Below are 24,978 nucleotides of genomic sequence, written 5' to 3'. Positions count from 1 at the left end.
GGTGTTGTCTCACTGATTCCCTGATTACAGCAAGACATCCTTGTTCCTCTCATTGAATTCTCCTACAATGAAAGCCAAGATACCTTTTACATTTGTTACTGCCCACTGCATCTGCACATTTACTTTCAGCAGCCTGTGCAAAAAGATACCCAGGCCTCTGACTGTAAATTGAGAGAGGGTAATGTTCATTCAAATAATAATCTGCCTTCCTATTTTTGCTCCCAAAATGGATAACCTCACATTTAACCATATTATACTGTATCTGCCATGCATTTGCCCATTCACTCAGCCTGTCCAAATCTCACTACAACATCTCTGTATCCACCTCACAGCTCACCCTTCCAACCAGTTTTGTGTCATCTGAATATTTTGAGATATTACATTTAGTTACCTTATCTAAATTATCCTGAAAACATTCTATGTACTCCTATGCTCACTTGTCCATCTGATTTTCCCAATCTATATGTAGATCAAAATCCCTCATGATAAATTCTGTACCCTCAGTGAAGCTCCATTATTTTCTCTGTGTTACACTGTCCTGTTTATGGTTATTAATTGATGGTCTATATGCCAGTCTAAAAAGAGAGTTTTTGCCTTTATCATTTCTCATTTCTATCCAAAGTGTTTCTAAGTCCTGGTTTCCTGAATTTAGTTATCCTCTCTTTTGTGCTCCCAGTATCTTTAATCAACAGAGTCAGACCTCCAACTTTTTCTAACTTGCGTTCCTGCCTAAATATCATAAACCTTTCAAAATTCAAGTCCCACATCCATGTCATCCTGCAGTAACAAAAGTATTCTTCATAGAAAATCTATCAAAGCTTAATGCTTAATTGCTGAGATGTTTACGTGCATTGAGTATTATATAATCATTGCAACTTTGAAAGCAAATGCTAGAAAAATGGTTTTGCAGATTATTATTCAAATGCTATCTCTTGGCATTTTTTTTCTTCTTTTCCTAGAAACAAGTCAAAAGCAATGCAAAAGAAAAAGGTCAATCATGAACTGGACCTTTTGGCGTGGTTTGGGTACTCAGTTGGATAACATGCCTCTATCCCCAACCTCCATGACACCAGGCAGACTCTTTGGCCTACCACTGTCAGCCATTTGTGAAGATGATCACTTCCCAAAGCCAATCATGGTATGTGACAAAATGCCTAGAGAGGGAGAGAGAGGGAAATTAGCTGTAACCAAATTTGACCATTTGCTTGAGGGAGGGATGATTTTAAAACTCCTTCACATTTTGTATTGGTACTTTATTCATTGTAATGGCATAGAAAAGAGGTTTATCACGGGAAGGGTAGGGACTGACATGGAAATGAAGTATCTTTATAGTGGCATCACATTATCCACAATCCTTGACTAAAAAATATTGAAAACATTCTGTGTACTCCTATGCCTCCCTTGTCCATCTGATTTTTCCAATCTATTTGCAGATCAAAATCCCTCATGATGAACTCTGTGCCCTCAGTGAAGCTCCATTATTTCCTCTGTGTTACATTGTCTTGTGTATGGTTATTAATTGATGGCCTAAAACTTATTTAGAAAGATCTCATAATCAAGCAGTGGTACCTTGAATTTCCATGATTGTGCTCCAGTTGCAAGTATAGTATTTAAATTGAAGATGAAATGGGAAAGATTAAAAATGATATTAGCGCAACAGAGTGGATTATCTAAATTCAGGAAACGAGGGTTTAGAAACACTTTGGCTAGAGCTGAAAATGATAAAGGCAAAATAGTATAGTATGGGAAGCAATGACCTAGTGATTTAATCACTACATTGTTAATCCAGAAGTTTAGTTAATATTCTGGGGACCTGATTCAAATCCCACCATGGCAGATGGTGGAATTTGAATTCAATAAAAAAACAACCTGGAATTAAGAATCTCCTGATGAGCATGAAACAATTGTCAGTTGTTGGGAAAATCCATGATGGGTGGTACAGTGGCACAGTGGTGCCTCACAGTGCCAGAGACCCGGGTTCAATTCCTGCCTCAGGCAACTGTCTGTATGGAGTTTGCGCATTCTCCCCGTGTCTGCGTGGGTTTCCTTCCACAGTTCAAAAATGTGCAGGGTAGGTGACTTGGCCCTGATAATTGCCCGTAGTGTTAGGTGAAGGGGTAAGTGTAGGGGAATGGGTCTGGGTGGGTTGCTCTTTGGAGGGTCATTGTGAACTTGTTGGGCTGAAGGGCCTGTTTCCACACTGTAAGTAATCTAATAAATCTAATCCATCTGGCTCACCAATGACCTTCAGGCAAGGAAATCTGCCACCCATATCTGGTCTGGCTTACATTTGACTCTAGACCTAAATCATGGAATCAAACCTTACAGACAATGTCTCAGAGACCATTATTCACCATCCCCGGATATGTCCTGTCCCACCAGCAAGACAGGCCCAGCAAAGATGGTAGCATAGTGATATACAGGAGAGAATTGCCCTGGACATTGACTCTGTCCCCATGAAGTTTTTTGTCTTTGAGTTAAGCATGGTCAAGGAATCCTCCTGCTGATTTCCATGTACCGTCCTCCCTTGACTGATGAATCTGTCCTCTTCCAAGTTGAGCAACACTTGGCGGAAGCACTGAGGATGACAAGGACACAAAATATACTCTGGGAAGGGGATTTCAATGTCCACAACCAAGAATGACTTGGCAGCAGCACGACTGATCAAACTAGTTGGGTCGTAAAGGACATAGCTGTTAGATTTGGGACTGCAGCAGGTGATAAGGGAACCAACAAGAGGGAAAAACATGCTTGACCTCATCTTTACCATTCTGCCGGCTACAGATGTATCAGTCCATGATGGGATCAGTGAGTCACCACTGCCAAGTCCTTGGAGAGACAATGTCGCGCCTTCATATTGAGAATCCGTCCATCATGCTGTGTGGCACTATCACTGTGCTAAATGAGACAGACTCCGAACAGATCTAGCAACACAAGATAGGCATCCATGAGGGTCTTTGGGACATCAGCAGCAGCACAATCTGTAACCTCAGTGCCCACTGAACCATTGCCATCAAGCCAGGGGATCAACACTGCTTAAGTAGAAAGTGCAGGAGCAGTACCAGGCGTAGTTGAAAATGCGCGTCAACCTGTTGAAGATACCCAAACAGGACTACACAAAACAGGATTAGCAGCAAGTGGCAGACAGAGCTAAGTGGTACCACAACCATCAGAATTGATCTAAGCTCTGCAGTCCTGTCACATCCAGTTGTGTTTGGTGCCACTACAAATGTCCCCATTCTCAATGATGGAAGAACCCAACACCAGATCAGTGAAAAAGATGAGGCAGAAGCATTTGCAGCAATCTTCATTGAGAAGTACCAAACAGATGATCCATCTCTGCCTCCTCCAGATGTCCCCAGCATCACACATGCCCATGTTCAGCCAATTTCAATTACTGCACATGATATCACATGGATGCAGATGGGTATAGGAATAGGAAGAGTTTAGAATGATATTGGCCAAATGCTGGCAAATGAGACTAGATTATTTTAGGGTAAGTGGTCAGCATGGATGACTCTACTCACTGGATAGTGCACAGACTACGGGTCCTGACAACATTCTGGCAATACTATACTCTAAAACTTATGCTTCAAAATTTCCCACTCCCTTAGCCAAGCTGCTCCAATACAACACTGGCATTTACCTGACAATGTGGAAAATTGTCGTCAAATAGTGTGGTACTGGAAAAGCACAGCAGGTCAGACAGCACTTGGGGAGCTGCGCTTTTCCAGTGCCATCTGTTTTGACTCTGATCTCCAACATCTGGATTCCTCACTTTCTCCAATGTGGAAAATTGCTCAGAAATGTCCTGTACACAAGAAGCAGGGCAAATCCAATCTGGTCAATTTTAAACAGCATGCCAGGCCAATTTGCTGCCCTGCAGCTACTTCCAATCCATGTCCGGGGTGGTAGATCCCACTCCAATTCACAGTGATCCCAGGGTGAAAATCATGCCATTTGGGACACCTTTCTCTCAAGTGGTGAAAATCCAGTCCCTTGTAATTCTACCCAAAAATAAATGCAAATGGTTGGTAGTTAAAGTGTCTTGAGATGTGTCTAGCTGAATTAGTATTTGCTTTATGCAGTGTTGTTAGACACGTAGGGCTGAAGCCCTTCAGACTACTAATGATAAAAACTTGGGCATTTATAAAATTTGCTTTATGGGAGATATCAGTTAAAGTACTAGAACAACTTAGCAGGTGAAGAGAGAAATTGAGGGCTGGATGAAATGTATCCCAGCTGTTGGAAGAGGCAAGGGAGGAAATAGAAAGAAAGCTTGCAAAAATTTTCAATTTCTTTTGGGCATAAGAGAGAGGTGCCAGAGGACTGCAGGGCTGCCAGTTTAGTACTATTATTCAAGAGGAACACGAGATTAAACAGAAAACTGCAGGCCAGTCCGTCTAAGCTAAATGTTGGGGAAATTATTGGAAGCAATGCTGAGGGACAGGATTTTCTGCATTTGAAGAGACTGAGATTAATCAAGAACAGTCAGATGGTTTTCTTAAGGGAATATCCTGATGAACCAACTTGATTTGAATTTTTTGAAGATGTGGCCGGGTGTGTAGATGAAGGAAATGCTTTTGCTGCAGTCTGCTTGGACTTCAACAAGACTTTTAATAAAGTCCTGAATAGGAGACTGATAGCAAAGGTAAGAGTCCATGGGATCCAAGGAATTTTGGCAAATTGCATTGACTGTTGACTGAGTGGCGGGAAGCAAAGGGTGATTGTGGAGGGATGTTTTCTCCACTGGATGTCTTTGCCCATTGGGGTCCCATAGGGGTCACTGTTGGGGTCCTTGCTGTTTGTGGATTATATAAATGATTTAGACTTGAATGTAGGAGGGTTGATCATTAAGTTTGTAGATAATAGAAAAGTTTGTGAGGTGGTAAATAGTGAGAAGGATGGCCTTAGATTACAGGAGAATATAGATGAATTGGTCAGAGGGGCTGATCAGATGCAGATGGAATTCAATCGGATAAATGTGAAGTGATGCGCTTGGGACAAGGCAGAGAAGGCAAGAGAATACATGATGATGAGTAGGACCCTGGGAAGCACCAAGGATCAGAGGAGCCTTGGTGTGCATTTATACTTGTAGCAGCACAGATGGATAAATTGGTTAAGAAGGCATATGGTATATTTGCCTTTATTAGCCAAGGTATAGAGTTTAAGAGCAGGGAAGTTACCTTGGAACTGTATAAAATGTTGATTAGGCCGCAGCTAGAGTATTGTGTGCATTTCTGGAACTCACTTAGAGAAGGGATATAATAGCGCTGGTGAAGATGCAGAAGAGATTTACCAGGATGTTGCCTGGGGTGGAGAGTTTAGGTAAAAACAATGACTGCAGATGCTGGAAACCAGATTCTTTATTAGTGGTGCAGTACTGCAGCAGTTCAGGCAGCATCCGAGGAGCAGTAAAATCGACGTTTCAGGCAAAAGCCCTTCATCAGGAATACAGGCAGAGAGCCTGAAGGGTGGAGAGATAAGTGAGAGGAGGATGGGGTGGGGAGAAAGTAGCATAAAATACAATAGGTGAGTGGGGGAGGGGATGAAGGTTTTAAAATGGGGGGGAGGGTGGAGTGGATAGGTGGAAAAGAAGATAGGCAGGTAGGACAAGTCATGGGGACAGTGCTGAGCTGGAAGTTTGGAACTAGGGTGAGGTGGGGGAAAGGGAAGTGAGGAAACTGTTGAAATCCACATTGATACCCTGGGATTGAAGTGTTCCGAGGCAGAAGATGAGGCGTTCTTCCTCCAGGCGTCTGGTGGTGAGGGAGCAGCGGTGAAGGAGGCCCAGGACCTCCATTTCCTCGGCAGAGTGGGAGGGGGAGTTGAAATGTTGGGCCACAGTGCGGTGTGGTTGATTGGTGCGGGTGTCCCGGAGACATTCCCTAAAGCGCTCTGTTAGGAGGTGTCCAGTCTCCCCAATGTAGAGGAGACCGCATCAGGAGCAATGGATACAATAAGTGATATTGGTGGATGTGCAGGTAAAACTTTGATGGATGTGGAAGGCTCCTTTAAGGCCTTGGATGGAGGTGAGGGAGGATGTGTGGGTGCAGGTTTTGCAATTCCTGAGGTGGCAGGGGAAGGTGCCAGAATGGGAGGGTGGGTTGTAGGGGGGCGTGCACCTGACCAGGTAGTCACGGAGGGAACAGTCTTTGTGGAAGACGGAAAGGGGTGGGGTCTGTTTGGAGGTGGCGGAAATGTCGGTGGATGATTTGGTTTATGCGAAGGTTGGTAGGGTGGAAGGTGAGCACCAGGGGCGTTCTGTCCTTGTTATGGTTGGAGGGGTGTGGCCTGAGGGTGGAGTTGCGGGATGTGGACGAGATGCGTTGGAGGGCATCTGTAATCACGTGGAAAGGGAAATTGCGGTCTCTAAAGAAGGAGGCCATCTGGTGTGTTCTGTGGTGGAACTGATCCTCCTGGGAACAGATACGGCGGAGGCGGAGGAATTGGAAATACGGGATGGCGTTTTTGCAAGAGTTAGGGTGGGAAGAGGTGTAATCCAGGTAGCTGTGGGAGTCGGTGAGTTTGTAAAAAATGTCGGTGTCAAGTTGGTCGTCATTAATGGAGATGGAGAGGTCCAGGAAGGGGAGGGAGGTGTCAGAGATGGTCCAGGTAAATTTAAGGTCAGGGTGGAATGTGTTGGTATGATTGATGAATTGCAGGAGCACGAGGTGGCGCCAATGCAGTCATCAATGTAGCGGAGGAAGAAGTGGGGAGTGGTGCCGGTGTAATTACGGAAGATCAACTGTTCTACGTAGCCAACAAAGAGACAGGCATAGCTGGGGCCCATATGTGTGCCCATGGCTACCCCTTTGGTCTGGAGGAAGTGGGAGGGGAAGGAGAAATTGTTAAGGGTGAGGACCAGTTCGGCCAAACGAATGAGAGTGTCGGTGGAAGGGTAATGTTGGGGATGTTGGGAGAGGAAAAAATGGAGGACTTGGAGGCCCTGGTCATGGCGGATGGAGGTGTAGAGGGATTGGATATCCATGGTGAAGATGAGGCATTGGGGGCCTGGGAAACAGAAGGCTTGGAGGAGGTGGAGGGCGTGGGTGGTGTCTCGAACATATGTGGGGAGTTCCTGGACTGGGGGAATAGGACAGTGTCAAGGTAGGTAGAAATGAGTTCAGTGGGGCAGGAGCATGCTGAGACAATGGGTCGGCCAGGGTGGTCAGGCTTGTGGATCTTGGGAAGGAGGTAGAACCGGGCAGTGCGGGGTTCCCGGACTATGAGGTTGGAAGCTGTGGGTGGGAGATCTTCTGAGGTGATGAGGTTCTGTATGGTCTGGGAGATGATGGTTTGGTGATGGGGAGTGGGGTCATGATCGAGGGGGCGGTAGGAAGAGGTGTCCTCGAGTTGGCATTTATCTTCAGTGGTGTAGAGGTCAGTGCGCCAGACTATCACTGCGCCCCCTTTATCTGCTGGCTTGATGGTGAGGTTGGGATTGGAGCAGAGGGATTGGAGGGCTGCACGTTGTGAGGGTGAGAGGTTGGAGTGGGGGAGGGGCGTAGACAGATTGAGGCGGTTAATGTCTCAGCGGCAGTTGGAAATGAAAAGCTCGAGGGCAGGTAATAGGCCAGCATGGGGTGTCCAGGTGGATGGAGTGTGTTGGAGGTGGGCGAAGGGGCCCTCAGAAGGTGGACAGGAATCCTGATTGTGAAAGTAAGCTCGGAGGTGGAGGCAGCGGAAGAAGTTTTCAACGTCACAACGTGTATTAAATTCATTGATGCGTGGACGGAGGGGGATGAAGGTGAGTCCTTTGCTAAGGACCAATCATTTGTCCTCAGTGATGGGAGGTCTGGAGGGATAGTGAAAACTCGGCAGGGCTGGGAGCTGGGACCTGGTGTGGGTGTGGAGCTGGGAATGGGGGTTGGGCCTGTAACTGGAGTGGGTGTGGTGGTGGGGGGAATGGGGGTAGAGTCATGAGTAGGGGTGGTGTCCCCCTCAGGGTTCTGGGGGGGCGGGGATGGTGACAGTGGGATCTGTGGGGGGCATGTCAGCAGAATGCAGGTGAGTAGCGTTGGTGGGGGCGGAAGTGGTGGAAAACACGGCAGTGGGGCAGGCGGAAGTCACTGAGTGTGTGACATCAGCGATGATGTGAGGAGCGGAAGTGATGTCACATGTGGTGCATGAGGAATTGTGAGGAGTGGAAGTGGCTGTGGGTGTGGCCATGATGGGGGCAGAAGTGATGTCATCAATCAGCATGGGGGCGGCAGCTGCATCAGTCGCATGGCTAATGGCGTCCGAACAGTTCCAGAGGCTGGGGGAATCTTCTGGAATGTTTGAGGAGTGCTGGTTATGGAGGTGGGCAGATAATAGTTTGTTGTACTTACAGTTTTTGATGTTTGAGATGGAGTTGAAATACTGTTTGTTGAGATTATGAATTCTCCTGATGATGTAGTACAGAGTGGGTCCTTTGCAATTCTGAGAGAGTGTGGCCCTCAGCTGAGGCAGGGCTGACTGGAGAGAGGTTAGGTGCTGGTGCATTGCTGCAAGCGTGGAACGGAGGATCTTGAAGGAGAACCGTTGCTGGTGTTTTTGAATCTGCAGTCTGTACTGTTTGTCCTGTTCAAGTCCGAACTCTACTGGTTTAAAGGTGGTCTGGAGTCCATGTGGGATGAGTTGGTTACGGAGGCAGGCACTGAGGAAGCAAATGTGGCTGTGGTAGCGAGTTTGTTTCAGGACATGGTTGAAGAGCTTCAGGGCAGAGGAAATGAGCTGGGAGTTGCAGTGGGAGAGGGACTCCCTGAGATTCTTGTAGGGAGAGGAGGAAAACTTCTTCAAGGCAGGCATCCTTGCAAGAGGATTCACAGTAGGGTTAAAATCAACTAGGTAAAAACAATGACTGCAGCTGCTGGAAACTAGGTTCTGGATTAGTGGTGCTGGAAGAGCACAGCAGTTTAGGAAGCATCCGAGGAGCAGTAAAATTGACGTTTCGGGCAAAAGCCCCTCATCAGGAATACAGGCAGAGAGATTCACTTACAAAGAGAGATTGGACAGACGGGATTGTTTTCCTTGCAGCTGAGGGGATTGAGAGGGGACATTATTACAGAGTATAAAATTAGGCTGGGCTTAGGTTAGATTTGAAGTAGTTTTCCTCCTCTTTGGAGGGATGATGGACCAGATGGTTTAAGGTAAGGGACAAAGGGTTTAGAGGCAATGTCTGCAAAAATGTTTTCACCCAGAGAGTGATGGGAATCTGGAAATCACTACCTGTAGGATGGTAGAAGCAGAAACCCTCATAACATTTAAGAAATACTTAGATGTGCACTTGCTATGTCATACAAGGCACTGGGCCAAGTGCTGGAAAATGGAATTAATATAGTTAAGTGGTTGTTTTTGACTGGAACAGATGTGATGAGCCAAAGGGCCTTTTTCGGTGCTGTATATCTGTATGACTCTACTGTCAGTGACATTTTCAACAATAAAATAAAGCTTTGCTTTGTTAACTCTGATAGACAAGTCTTAGTTGTGTTGTCTCAAGGGTCAAAGTAGAAGTTGAGTATGCATTCTTCAGTTAATTTGATTTCATAACACACTTATGATGTTTTTTTTTGCCCTCTGTATTATAGGACATGCTTTCCTTTCTGTTTCGTGAAGGCCCATTCACCAGAGGCATTTTCAGACGTTCTGCGAATGCTAAAGCCTGCAAAGAGCTGAAAGAGAAGCTGAATACTGGAGCTGAAGTGCACTTAGCCCGTGAATCTGTGTTTGTGACAGCTGCTGTGTTCAAAGTATGTTAAGAGTGTGCCCTTAGAATCTGAATTACATTTTATTCCTTCCCAGATTGAAGATTACATTGTGCTGCTACATTTTAATCAAATTAAGGATGAGATGCCTGGTAGTGTAATGTGTTGGTACATTAATCATCAGGGTGATACTTAGGACTTATCAATTCTTTCCTCCCAAACTTAAGTACTCAATGGAAGTCAGAAAGCTAAGACAAGTGATTTTCCATTAGTAGGAATAGAATATCAGTGAATGAGTTCCAAATCCAATTATTATTCACAGTTATTCTATTGTTTAAGATCATCTAATTTTGGAGAGACCAGGATTAAGTTAGTTTCTCTATTAAAACCTGGTCCATGTCCTTTACCTGAGTAAAATGAAGATAGCAATCATTATGTGAAGAGGCTGTCTTGTCCTCAAGATATGTTAGTAAACTTGCTGAGCAAGAAATGGTATTTTATTACAATCAAAAATCTGCAAATGCCTGGAAATCTAAAATAAAAACTGTGAAGTCAGGAACAGAATTAATATTTCAAGTCCAGTCTGCTCGTCTTTAGAATTGAGAGGGCTGGAAAATGGTGTTTTTTTATGCTGTTCAGGGAGAGGGTGGAGGACAGAGTGAAACAGATGGTGAGGGTGCCCAGAGCAAAAGACAAAGAGAGTACTAGAAAATGGATAAAATATCAAAAATTAATATCCAAAGGTAAGTTTGCATCTGTATTGTTTCCACTTTCTCCCCAATTCTGCTGTAATTGATAACTGATACTGCAGGTTGATTTCACAATTGTCAGAAACAGCTTGTGTTTCACCATGTTTGATTCTAAACTATGGAATTCTGAATTTCCTCATGGTCTGTTGCCCAGTAAAGAGGACAGAAATGCCCTGCGGGAGACAGGATATCATGCTGTATATACTGTATCTATAAACAGTGGATGCTGAGCTAGGAGACACTAGAGAAGCTTTTTTTTCCAGATGGGAGAGCTAAGTATGATGTTAGAAAAGGGCAGGGTCTCCAGTAGGAGCCTGGTGGAATTGGTGTAAGTACTTAATAATCTAGATGCCAGTATTATGGTGGGTGAAGGTCTGTGTCTGAAACATCCAAAAAGACTTCCAGCAGCATTGGGTGAATCAACAATCTTCCAAAATACTCGCTTAACTTAATCTTGTATAAATTGCCCCACTTGTGGTTTGACAGTGCTATGCATTCTTTCGATTCCCCACGGCCCCAGTCCCAGTGGGGACCCTGAAGCAATTGCTACATTGGTACTGTACCTCCTGAAAATATTTTAAACAACTGTCACTAACTGACCTTTGAACTCCAGTGGGGTTGGGCGTAGGGGTCACAATGCTGCGAAAGTACTGAATTTTACCAGTTGCCATACGGGTGTCTGAGTTGAAAAGTTGGTAGCACAATAATGATCAGTAAGTGGAAGCTGACTCCCATTGCTTGTCTCATCAATGGATATTTTCTTGACTGTTTTGTGTGTAATCATTAGTTTATTTCTCCTCCTCCACTAGATTCAGGAAAGGCCCATGACAGAAACTAGCCATATAGGGATATGGAAGTAAATGGGGAAAAAAAGTGGCAATTTAAACAAATATAATGAATGTGAATGACTTTCTTTTGTAATTTCCTTTCTGTCCACGAAGTGAAACATATGTATTAAAGAGTCAAACTGTTCAGTTATTTCAGAGAAATCAATAAGACTCAATTCCCATGTTAAAATTATAGATGCAGTTAATCAGTATGCATGTCAGGAAAAAAATAGTTTAATTTAGGAGGAGAGCAGACTATTCATTGAAAGTAGTTTGGATTTCTTGGCACAGTACCATTATAAGCAATCCATTAGCACAAGCCGCTTGGAAAATAATGTCTGGGAGAAAATGAATAATTAGTGTTGCTCATGATGCAGAGGTAAAAAATTTTAAATATAGCAATAATTTGGAAAATATATAAACAGAATCCCTACAATTTTCTGACTTAGTTACATGTAGGTTATAATAAATCATTAACTGTGAGAAAATTCAATAAAAGCTTTTAAAAAATGGGAAATTCCAATGTTGATCGAAGTAATTGAGAAGATAATAGTAGCTTTTCCTTCAGATGGTTTCTTTAAAGCAAACTGTGACTCATATATTGAAACAGAACAAGTTTAAAAAAAAAGGAGAAATTTTATGAAGAGGAGAAGGCCATTTCTGTCTAGCAGGAGTTTCGTATCTTCTGAATGTCCTAAAACATTTCTCAGTCTGTTAAGTACTTTTGAAGTATGCTCACCATTATTTTGTAGGCAAACATAGCAGCTAATTAATGTACCCACAAGATCCCATAAACACCAGTGAGATAATATACCAAACAATTTGATTTGTTTGAGAAGTAGATGTTACCTAGAGCATGTTTGACTGTTTGTTGAGTAACATAGAATGACCAACATGGAATACATAGGCAAAGCCTTTGTTTAACACCTCACCTGAAAGTGAACACATCCAATTTACATTCCTTCCTGAAATGCCAAGTTACATCTTTAAATTTATTATAGACTTGAATCTATTACCTTACAACTTACCAGCAAGGGTGTTATAATTGAGACCTTTTTTTTAACGAGTTTACCCTCATCAATTTACAGTGTCTCTAAAGTAATTATTCTCTTGCCACCTAAATTGTTGTGAACCTATGTCATTCATTTTAATGAACTTCTTACAATAGTCTGTGAAGCATATTTGCTCATTTAGTTTACAAAAGGTGATAAACTCTGAAATGTTGCCCAGAACCAAATATCCTGTGTTGGTGTCTGGTAGTGGATTATATTTTTCTCATGAAATGAGAAACTATGTCTAAACTCTAGATTTTTCAATTTTCTCCCCTTGCTGTTGCACTTTAGAATTGCCTCTGGAATTCAATCATAATGCAGCAATCCTCCAGTACCTTAAATAAGTAACTGAACTCCAAGAGCGAATCCAGAGACTTGACAGGCTGTTGCACTGTAGATGTTTGACACCGGTATCTGACACAAATGAGTAGGAATTGAAAGTACACAAACTCTTCAGTAGGATTCTCTCTGTACTGATGGGAAGCAGATACCATGCTTGACTTTTCTCTTCCCTGGACCAACAATACTTTACTCAATGCAAAACCATTGTTACGTACTCTGCCAGAGTATACGATGTATACAGCCATTTCCATTTGGGAGGGACCAGGTTCCATGACCAAGTCTATATGACAAATACTAAAATATTTCCAGATTTACCAGAAGAAGCACATTTTAATTGAGCTCGGGAAATTGAAGTCTGACTGCCCATCCATCATCCAGGAAAGAATAGGCTGGTTCAGACCTCACTAAACAACCTAGCAAAAATAATTCAAAGTTCAGATACAGGCAGTTCTGAACTGGAGAGTATCAACAACGGGCACCCCATCTACTGGTGAGAACTGTAGGATTGAGCTTTTCATTTGTCAGCGTTACTTGCTTTGGACATTGTTCAATGCTTTGAAAATCTGCATAACATAAAACTTTTAGGGCTGTTTTATTTAATTTTTATTTTGTTTGCTTCATGGACACATGTCTGTCTATTGCAAATTCAGGACTTCCTTCGGAATATTCCTGGAAGCATCTTTACTTCAGACCTCTATGATGATTGGCTGGCAGCAATAGAAAAGAGAAGTCATGAGGAGAAGATAAAGGAAATTCAAAGGTTGGTTAAAGCATTCAGTGGAGTATCGTCTTGGTAATGTGCAGTTGCAGAGAAAGCCAGTTGATCTTGAGAGTGGTGAGGCAGACACAAGGAGGCCAGGGGACTATAAAATATCAGAAGCTGTGCGGGGTTGGACCACAGACAAAGCTGTATTACAGCTAAAATAACCCTTTCTTCTCACAAGACACAGAAAACAGTCAATTATTCACTTAAAGCACATCCCAGTAAATCTCTTTAATTATTCATTCATGGGAAGAGCTGGAATTTGTTTCCCATCCTTAATTTCTTCAAAGCTGGAGTGGTGAGCTATTGTCTTGCAGTTCATGTCATGTAGGTGCTCCCACATTGCTAACAGGGAGGGAGTTCCAACATTTTGATCTAGCGATGTTGAACATAAGCTATGTATTTCCAAGACACACACTGTCTGATTTGCAGAAAAAATACATGGCTGTGATGGTGTACACTTGTGCCTGCTGCTCTTCTCCTTTGAGGTGGTAGAATTTGTGGGTTTGGGAAAAACTGCAGTGTATCTTGGAGACAGCTCACATGGCAGCCATGGTGTTCTGGTGGTGGATGGGATGCCAGTCAAATGGTGCAGCAATTCTGTTGAATGTTGTTGGAACTGCCCTTAATACAAGTGAATGTTCCTTCACACTTTTGTGTTCTGCCTTGTAAATGACAGGCAAGTTTTGATGAGTCGGGGGTGACTAATTTTCCATATTATACCAAGCCTATGACCCAGTCCTGTAGCCATAGTATTAATTAGCTCTTTCAGTTAAACAGGATGTTTATGATAAAGACCTCATTTATGGTAATGCCATTCATTGTCAAGGCTAGATGATGAGATTCTTTGTTATTAGAGATGACCAATACCTGGTATTTGCATGTTGTGAATGTTATTGTCCATCTATCAGCCCATGCCTGAATGCCATCCAGGTTTTGCTACATGTAGGCACGGACTACTCCATTTCTGAGCACTTCAGAATGGAAAAGCAAACTGTGCAATCATCAGTGAGTGTCTTGACTTTATTGCCCTTTCAAATGGCGAGAAGATCATTGAAGCAGCTGAAGTTGTTTGGGCCTGGTACATTACTCCGATGAACTCCTGCAGTGATGGACCTTGCAGGGGTTATTGGGCAGGGTGTGCCTTTGTTGTGTTTAATTCTGATGCCTAGATTGATGCCAGGTGGTCAGTTCTGTTTTTTTTCATATTTTGTTGTGCTTTTTTAGTGCAGCTGGACAGTTTGCTAGGTCACTTTAAAGAATATTTAACAGTCCACAGATTTGGTCTGAATCAGGAATCTCACAAAGGTCAGACTGGCAGGATTCCTTCTTTAAAGTCACCAGTAAACCTAATGTTACCAACAATCTAATAGTTACATTCTCGCCATGGCTGATGTCAGCTTTTTTTGAAGAGTTATTTAGATGAACTGAACACAAGTTGCCTAAGTGTTGATAGAACTTAAACTCAATTCTCTGGGTTATTTGTCCAGGCACCTGAATTAGTAGCATATAAATAATCAAAGAGAAGATTGAAGTTTGAAATATTAAATATTTTAATGTTATTAAGACCATTTAGTTAAGACCGGTTGTAAACTGAATGGCTAACGACAGTATGTAAACAAAGGCCTGAGGATGGAGAATGCAGAGTCAGGGGAAATCCCACAAATCTTCAGGATGCAGAGTTCCTGCTCTGAAGCTGAAGTAGGACCTCATTATTGTGTTTTCTTCGTATCCTTCCCAGTTGTTGGTCAAATGGAAAGTATCATCAGTTGCCGGACAGGAGATTACAGTGACTTGTGGGGACAATCCCGGCTTTTTGGAAAAGGGTGAATTTGAGGTTGGTGGAAGGGTAAGCTGGCTAATTTCTGTAGTGAGGAGAAACTGCAGTTGGCAGCAGGGAGTCAGAAGTTTCTCCAATTGCTTCTATCTCCATTTAACTTGTGGGTTTTCTGAGCTTTGGGAAATTTGGCAAACAATTGCTGAATTTAGATTAGATTCCCTACAGTGTGGAAACAGACCATTTGGTCCAACAAGTCCACACTGACCCTCCAAAGAGTAGCCCACCTAGACTCATTTCCCTCTGACTATTGCACCTAACACAATTTAGCATGGCCAGTTCATCTGACTGCACATCTTTGGATTGTTGGAGGAAATCGGAGCATCCGGAGGAAACTCACGCAGAGATGGGGAGAATGTGCAAACTCCACACAGGCAGTCGCCCAAGGCTGGAATTGAAAATCAGCCTTCCAATTGAACCATGTTTGCATGGGAAAAAGAATTGGGTTGTTTAGATGAAGAGGCAGGAGAGGAATCAAGGGTCAGTTGGAGCAAATGACTGAGTTGTCAGCTACTAAAATTGAACAATGAAAGGGAATGATTGGAATCCCTATGATTGCGAAGAGAAAATAGTTACTGCAGGGAAATGGGAGTTAGTGCAGAAAAGAATGAAGTATTTGCAAATTGTTCAGCTATCACTTTTACATTTTAAAAACAATAACTTGGCTTAAACTGGGTAAAAACATCTCGAGGTGATTCATACGGAGTGTTATGAAACAATGATTGACACCAACCACATACTGTGATATTAGTTATTGTGACTAAAAGGAGCATCTTCAGGAAGAGAGGGAAAGAAGTGTTGAGATTTGGGAAAGATACAGCTGACAATAATGCAGTGATGAAACCTGAAGATGTGCAAGATGCCTATGTTAAAGGAGCACCGAGATCTTAGATATACTTTATTAATCACTACATGACAACAGGCTACTGTAACAGGCTGCTTCCCAATGACACCTGATTCCTGAAATTGAGAGGAGATGCAGCTAGCTTTTTTTCTGATATTAATTCTCAATATAAAATGTTGCAGCTATTTTAGCGTCAAAGGTTAGACAAGATTTAACATATTTTTAAAAGAAATTTTAAAGTATTTTGACCAAGTACTGCAATTAGATCACAGTACTTTTAGTATGAATTTTTCCACTGATGAACAGTTTACCTGTGTATTGAGAAGACCCTCCCAGCAATTTTAATACCTAATAGATTTTGGGTTATGTCGAACTTTTAAGTGGAGCGATAATGATTCACTGTGTAAAAATATTAACCAACAACCATAAACTCCAATGATACTAATAGGAGAAGTTCTTGAATATTTTAATTTTAATTTTTATCTTTTCAGCAAATTGATAATTACTTTTGTAATAATGAGATGCAATTGTACAATTCTGACTTCAATTGGAAAGAGACAAACTGGAACCTGTGATTCCAAAATTCATACTGGTGAGAAGTATCCGTCCATAACATGTCTGAGGAAAGAATTGTGGGCCATAATTTTGCATGATTTGCTCATTTAGTTTTGCTATCCCCACTATGAACATTTGATTGCAGAGTTACATCTCTGTAAGATGGGAATCTGTATTCCTAAGCCAAATAAGGTAATCAAGTACAGGAGTAATTTCTCGATTCATTCATCCTCTGGTGAAGGAACTCCATATCACACCTAGAAGGTGCAGACAATGGGAAAGAATCACTGATCAAAAGAAACGTTAGCACTTCTTGCCTTCCCTAGAGCGGCAGTGTCATCACAGGGTTTTTCAATGTTCTGTTTTAACTTCTTATTTTCTCCAGATTGTTGGAGCAACTTCCAAAACTCAATTCCCTTCTCCTACGTCATGTGTTTAGAGTGCTTCACAACATTGAGCAGCAGGCTGAGGAAAACCAGATGAATGCATTTAATTTGGCAGTCTGCATAGCACCCAGCATCTTGTGGCCTCCCACACCCTGCAGTCCTGAAATAGAGAGTGAGTCAACAAAAAAGGTGAGAGGTGGTTACTGCCAACAGTCAGGTGATTACAAGAATGTGTGACGCACAAACATCACAGTGAAAACATTGTGTAAAATGTTCCAAACTATGCTGTGCTTGGAGTGTACAAGATTGTTTAACCATTTTACCAAATCCTCAATGTCTACATTTACTTAAGTTGATCTTTGAATGCATATGTAGTGGAGCCCTGTTTTATTTAATACTGAAGTCAGTTGACACTTTTTTTGTATGTAACTTGAACACATTGCATGTGAAAGGTTGAGTCAATGTTACTATTAAGAACATAGAGGGAAGAGTAAATTGTTTACATCATTAAAAAGAAATGGCTGTCACTATGCGCTGTACTTCTGAATAAGTACATTTAATTTTGTACCTGATTTAATTTTGCCTAATATATAAACTTAAGATAGACCTGTTTCAGTTCGTTCATTTTGTTGATCCAGCCTCTCTTCAATGTTTTTTAATATATTATTTCTTTTAACATAATGTGGCAAAGGACTGGCTTTGGATATGTTTCCACCAGGGGTAAAACATTACCTAGTTTTAAGTCTAGTCCCTAATTCAGTGTGCTCATTTGATATCAACACATTAATGGTGCTAAAGCACTGCAGCCTCTCTGGGGGTAGTAGCTGAAGGAGCTGATATTTAACTCTGCTTTTATAGAACTTCCCAGGCATATGGATAATCAGCACCCTCTATTGACTGCTCTAGAGCAGCAAGAATAACTTAAAGTGGATGTGCTTTTTATGGTTAAAATGTCGGAAATTATTGTTGCCGACTGCTTGAATAATATTGCCCTGTAAAGAAGCCTTCCCATGCAGTAAACAGCAATTAGTGAAAAGAAGTGACTCCAGCCAGGAAATTCTAAGCTGTAAGGCACAAGTCATGGAAGTCATTAAATCACGACTAATCTGCTCATGTCTGATATATTTGCCAAATAATGCATTGACTTTATTGGCCCCAACAAAAATCAACTCATCAAAAATCATGAATATTGCGCCATTTTACCCCAATTACCTTCACGTACCTTGCTATCAAGATTTAGGCCAATAAGTGAAAAGTAACATTTGTGCCACTCAAGTACAAAGCAATTACCATCTCCAAAAATATAGAGTCCAACCATCAATTTTTGACATTCAGCGGCATTACCCACCATTGCAGAAACCCCACCTATCAATCCTTGGGGGTAAGATTGACCAGCAATTGAACTGGACTAGCCAGATAAATACAGTAGTTGCAAGAACAGGTCAGAGGCTTGGATCCCTGCAGGGAGTAACTCATCACCTGCCACCCTAAAGTCTACTCACCATCTAAAAGGCAGATGTCAGGGGGTTAATGGAAAATTCTCTACTTGCCTGCATGAATGACACTATTCAGGACAAAGCAGCCTGGTTGATTGGCACCAGGACTACAAACATCCAGTTCCTCCATCACCAGTGCTCAGAAGCAGCAGTGTGTACCATCTACAAGGTGCAGTGCAGAAATTCACCAAGTCTCCTCTGACAGCACTTTCCAAACCCATGACCACATCCATCTAGAAGGACAAGGGAAGCAGATACAAGGGAATATCCCCACCTGCAAGTTCCCTCAGAACCACTCACTATTGGACTTGGAAATATATCACTGTTCCTACAGGAACTCCCTCGCTAGCAGCATCATGGGGTTACCTACACCATGTTTACTGCAGTGGTTCAAGAAGGCAGCTCATCACCAACTTCTCACAGGCAGCTAGGAATGCGCATTAGGCTGGCCCAGCCAGTGGTGCCCATTTCCCATAAATGAATTTAAAAAATGTACAATGATCTATTGGTACAGGTGCACTGCTCACTCTAGCAGTACAGGAACTCTGCTCTGCTCCATTAGTATTAGGCATCTTAAATAATGTAGGGCCCCTTTGTTAGTGTAGGTGTACTCATTCAGTATATAATCACTCACGTCACACATGACTGACTCAGTAGTGCACATTTGTGTTTCCAACATTTGAAACTCTATAGTTCTACAGTTGTAAACTCATGCAGGTCTGCCTCTCCAGAAAAAGAAAATGCCAAGATGCTGATTATCTCACTCCTAAGAGATTAAATAAGTCAAGTGTTATAATTTAAAATTGTATTTGAGGAACTAAACAGAAGCTTGTTGGTCACCACTGCTTATGCATCTGACACAGTTTCCCTCTTCATTGCAGTTGATGGACTATTAACGTTTCAGAGTGACTGTGTACTACAGAGCAATCTTACATGAGTGCAGCATGTTCTTTAAACACATTCACAGTCCTACAATCTAGAAAGCTGCAGAGAGGCCCTGCTGCGCCTTTGAAGTAGTGTGATTGCTGTACAATATGCGGCCAATCTGTTATTACCAATCCTAAGTCCTTGCCAAAGTTGGATTTTACTTCCATTACATTTCTTCTTTCGAGTCAAAAGGTGTGATGCTAGATACGCGCAGCAGGTCAGGCAGCATCTGAAGAGCAGGAGAGTCAACGTTTCGGGCATAAGCTCTTCATCTTTAGGTCAGGTGAATTTGAAAGAAATACATTGATTGTAGGACATTGTTCACCAACTTGTATATAATAAAAGATTCCCTGTTTCATCTCTTCACACATTTATGAGGTTCAAAACTGTGAGAAGGAAGTTTTATTTTGCATGGTTAGCCCTAAATTGCTTTGGGATTTCAAGTATTTGTATTTTGAAGTAAGCCAACTAAAATATTTTTTCCAGGAGTTCTCTCCTTGTTTTTGTACAGTTCTGCTAGGGGTGAATGTGTGGGTTAACAACATTTGGCTCGTTTTTGCTCCAAGTATCATGTTGTGGCTTGAAGAAACGTGCCACGTCTGCTACACCACCTTCTTACTTTTGCAAAAGGCACATTTGACTCCATGCAAACGCTGTGTGTCCTGTTGTTATCTGATTGCTGACAATGTAAAGCATGTGATGCCAGCATGAGTTCCTGGAACAGAATTTTAACAACAATGAACTCACACTTCTGGCCTTTATCTTTCTGCAGGTTGCACTGTTTGTGCAGTTTCTAATTGAAAACTGCTGCAGGATCTTTGGAGATGGTTTCATGACCTCTTTTGGAGCGTTATCATCAAGGAAATATGCAAACAGAGACGATGGATCAGGTAAAGAAGTTGTTATCTTGCTAACAATACTGAAGCTATAAAATGAATGTCCATTTTGACTAAGGATCACAATCAAACTGCAAATATTCACTTTTGTTTGTTAATCTACATGAGTCTATGCAATGATGAAGAATATTTTTCCTAAACTACCTTATGCGATAAATGTAGAAAAAGCAAACCAGCAATTGCATTTGTTACGAGTTATCCTAACGTTATGTCGTAGAAAATATGAGTCTGTTTATAAGTCACACATCTGAATATGTTTAATAGGATTACTCAGAGTGTACTGACAAGTGCCTCCCCAAAATTAACTAGTGACCAGTTGAAAAATAGGATTAGAATAATGGGAAAATACTTAAATGATGGTGTTTGTTGCTAAAACTCAAGCTTAATCCTGAATTAGAGGAAGCTTGCATAATTTGACTGCTGATTCTATAGTTAGGGTCCTGCTCTTCTTGTGATTTGTTGTTTGTTTCTTCTGTACCTTAGGAATCTAGAGAGCTAGAATTATTAACTTCGGTGGTAAAACAAAAGTCTATATGTAGAAAGCCTCTTGTAACAAACTTCTGTTCCTTAAAGTAACGTTAAGTGGTGGCTGTAAGTAAACCTATCATAGATGTTGATAAATGTGAACTTGTACTGCCTAGATAAGAAAATAATTATGGATTCTTGTTTACATACCTTTGATAAGACTCATACCTCTTCAGTCAGATGGCCATTGGGTTTAACTTCCATTTCAGTGAATCAAGTGCATAATGTAAACTGACACTGCACTTCTGAAGGATCTGTTTATCAGATATATCAAACTGAAACCATAACTGTCTAGTAAGATGGATGCAAAAGATTCTATGACATTATGTGAATCTTATGTAAATCCTCAGTAAATGTAAGTAAAACAGATTACCTGTTCAGTTATTTCACCAACTTGCAATGTACATACTGGCTGCTGCATTTCCCTACATTACAGCAGTGGCTGCACTTAAAAAAAGCTCCATTTGCACTAAAGCATTTTAGGACACCTGAGAATATGGAAAGCGATTTATAATTGCACGTTCTTTATTTGCCGGAAAAAAAATCATTGTTATTTGAGAGTTTCAGAATCATAAGGAATGCTGACAAAACTGATCTATTACTATGGACGGTTCCAATACTCAGGGCCATGTTTAGAAATAAGAATTTGGAAGGAATCTGTTCACCAAACAACAATAGGCTTGTTTAAATAAACTAACAAGAGGCCCCTCTGATTGAAGTTAACAAGTTATTTTAGGAAGGAATTAAGATGAATGGGAAGATGTGTGAATTTGAATTTTTGAACTAGTCAATTAAAAATGATTGGCCTTTTAGAGCCAAATAATCTTATCCTGTTTTAATAGTTCTTAAACAACATGGTCAGTCAAAAGTTTTTATTCTGCTTCCTCTTGCAGATCTCTCCTCATTTCAACTACATGACTCCTCGTATGACAGTCTAGAAAATGAGCTCAATCATGACACTGATTCCCCATTATTGAACCTGATGTCGAAGAGAAAGCAAGACAATCAAAGCAGGGACTCTGTTCTGACCTGGAGTGACTGTGATCTTGATCAACCTGAGGATGAAGGAAGTCATTTATGTGTTCCAGCTTCCCAAAGTAGAAGTGTGAGCTGTCCATTTTCCGAAAATGACCTCCTGGACTCCAACATTTATGGCTTTGCTCCTGACAGAAGGCTTTCAGGTTCCAGAAGACACAGACGGTGTTCAGAGCCCAATATATTTCCTCCTGCCTCACAATTTGCTCAACATTGTCAGAATCATGAGACTGTGATTCGTAAAGCTAGCTATGATGCTGTCATGACTCAGTCAGATGAGAACTACCTTATGCAATTGCAGATGCTACAGATTGAGGGCCAAAAGCTCATAAATTACAGTTTGCATAAGGATATTGACCAGAAAACATCTAGCAATGGAAGCCATAAAGTTGTTCAGAAGGTGTCGCACAGCAGTAGCCAACTTCAGCCACCTCCACCACTCAAACTTAACGTTACCTCAAAGATTAGCAGCTCCAGTTTGTCCTCACCATCAGGCTCCTCGATGAGTTCAATTGATAGTGCTTTCACACATAATGCAGAACCTTGTGTGTTGGATGAAAGCTTCTCAACATCCACTTCTGCCATACAAGGTCATAAAGGCCATCCGGCTGTCGTAGCTAGCCCCAGTATGTTGAAACACTGTTATGGTGTCTTGTCTCCTATTCAAGATGCTGGCACAGCTGTCACTTCCTCCTCCGCCGCACCAGAAAAACACAAGGGAAGCTGCAACTTGACTGAAGAAACCTCTAAATGCATCATTGAGAAAGGCCCAGTCACACTGCACCCCAACAGCTGGCTGAAGAAAGGAGGATGCTGGACACTGAGAAGAAAGGAGAAGGGATATAAGCTTAAAAGCAAGCATGGTCCATTCTTTATAGATAAAGAACTCACCAATGGCAAGTTAACTGTTTCTCCAGTGGCTGCAGAAGACGTGCAAAAGTTGAACAGAAGCCGATTGGTCAATTCACTGTCCTATCGGAAACCAATCCAATCATCACTGCAAAGTACAGATGCCAAAAAAAAAGGAGTGATGGTTAAGTCTTCAAAGCTTTTACTCAAACATGGACATTCTGATTCACAAGAACTCATCAATAGCTCTGTTGCTTGCAGATCACATCTGTTGAGTACAGCAAATCGAACTCTTCCAGAACTTGACCAAATACCACAGACTATCTTTTATGGGCAAAATTCAAAATTATGTCTTCAGTCAAAGCCACGTCAACAATCGCGCTCATTTACACTAGGAGAGAAATGTTCCCAAAGAGTAGTTAACTCACATTTGTCTGAATTGGTAACTTCTGCTCACACGGACACTCAGAGTCCTGGGGCCATCAGTGAGAGTGTAACTAATACAGATCTTTCTGAGATACAGGGTGGGATCCTCCAGGAGAAGAAACCATTTTCATCGACAAGTGGACCATGTGCAACTGAGCAACAATTTCACAGCACAAGTTCCAATGCTCTTTCCCATAGTGCAGCTAAAGCAGTTAAGGATTATTTTTTTCAGATTGATGCTGAGAACTATTTCATGAAAACACAAGAAGTGACTGATGCTGTGCTCCAGAGCAAGAAGAAATGGCAAAATAAGTGCTGCAGTGACCCAAAATTTGAAGACTTTGAACAAGTGTTTTTTTCAGAGGAATCTTATGTGTAAAGACTTGTTTAGATATGGTATTATTATTTCTTCAAAAAGCTATTTGAAAATCTGTTAACTCTGGTTCAATTCAAACTGCCATGTAACATTATTACAACATAGCTCTTAATATGTAGTCCACACAACTGCAAGTACATTTTTGACAATGTCAAATTTGATCTTTTATGTGTATGCTTTGATATTTGTAGGTCTGTATGATGAAATCTTGTCCTCAGCAAGACAAAAATGTATATATTTGTAATTTCAAAAAGTAAGTTGCTTAAAAGTAACTATTGCATTTTAAAACCAATGGCTGCTAAGTAGGATATGCAAAACCTTACTCTGACACTCTTTGCTTGCCATGAAATTGATATTCAAGTTGGAATAAGTGAACATTTTCTCTCCTTCCCACACTCTGAAACAACATCCATCATCTGGGCTATAGAAGAATGTACAGATTGAAAGGTAACAAGGTTGTGTGGCAGCTTTTTAACCTCTTGAGACAATGGTTTGTGCCATTATGGTCAACTCTGTTAGCCATTGCCTGATGTGGTATAGGCCTCTGCTCTGACCTGATAGTCTCTATCATATTTGCTGCCGAGAAAGAGCGTGATTGAAAAGATACAAGATTCACTGACCTGTGGCCTCTGCTTTTCTTTGGACCCTGTTCCTGACAAGCTGAGCTTTTTGTAATTGTCTTTTATAATTCCAATGACTTTCCAAGAAAGTTCAGTTCCCTTCTCCTTCCAGAGAAACCATCAGTCAGCAACTACCTTCCAGATGTTGATATCAATATTTGTCATCTTATCTTATTTGCAGATGTCCTTAGTAACAGAAATGCAAATGCCTATGAAATCATCGGCCCAATGAACCTGACCAAGACAGTGCAGGTGTAGTTACTTTAGCAATTAACATGTGCTGATGAAATTAGCACATACAAGGCCTCAAGGTTAGTGACCTTGTTTTGCCAAGTGATGCCAAATATGTATCTGAGACAGTGAAGATGGAAATTTTAGCATTTCTTCCTATATAGCATATGCTGTCCAGCTCTCACCACTAGAGGAGTGCATCGAAGACTCAGACTTAATTGACTTTTGTAGTGCAGTAGATATTCTGAGATTCAGTGCACCAGGCCTAGACATTTGGGCATGGATTTCTGCCTTACATTTTCACACAATTGTTAAGTTTGTAGTCTGAGTTATAGCAGTAGAGAAGTTGCTTTGAGAATATAGGTAAGATAGTTTTCCTGGGAGGTAAGAGTAGCAACCAAATAGCATTACCCTTGAATTCTGTTGTGCAACATTTGGCACAATTTTCAGAGTCTGGGAGCTGGCTGCCTTCTGTCTTACCCATGAATCAAAGAGCAGTGCTTGATGAGGAGAAAACTGAAGAAGAAACACTATACCAATCTTTACTTAACCA

General features: G+C 41.6%; 1 protein-coding gene across 2 annotated transcripts in view; it reads left to right on the top strand.

Annotated features, from left to right (window-relative positions):
* The window catches only part of LOC132816772 (rho GTPase-activating protein 20-like), a 94,457-nt gene extending 70,875 nt beyond the window's left edge, over positions 1-23,582 (top strand). For both annotated transcript variants that reach the window (XM_060826703.1, XM_060826704.1), the window contains 6 exons: positions 960-1,138; positions 9,573-9,734; positions 13,310-13,419; positions 17,044-17,233; positions 20,240-20,357; positions 21,782-23,582. In XM_060826703.1, coding sequence (XP_060682686.1) covers positions 960-1,138; positions 9,573-9,734; positions 13,310-13,419; positions 17,044-17,233; positions 20,240-20,357; positions 21,782-23,577 — 2,555 coding nt within the window. In that variant the 3' untranslated portion in view covers positions 23,578-23,582. The remainder of the gene's footprint in view (positions 1-959; positions 1,139-9,572; positions 9,735-13,309; positions 13,420-17,043; positions 17,234-20,239; positions 20,358-21,781) is intronic.
* Positions 23,583-24,978: the final 1,396 nt, after the last annotated feature.

The sequence above is a fragment of the Hemiscyllium ocellatum genome, chromosome 6 (genome assembly GCF_020745735.1).
Source record: "Hemiscyllium ocellatum isolate sHemOce1 chromosome 6, sHemOce1.pat.X.cur, whole genome shotgun sequence".
Classification (NCBI taxonomy): domain Eukaryota; kingdom Metazoa; phylum Chordata; class Chondrichthyes; order Orectolobiformes; family Hemiscylliidae; genus Hemiscyllium; species Hemiscyllium ocellatum.
This window is presented reverse-complemented; position numbering and strand designations above follow the sequence as displayed.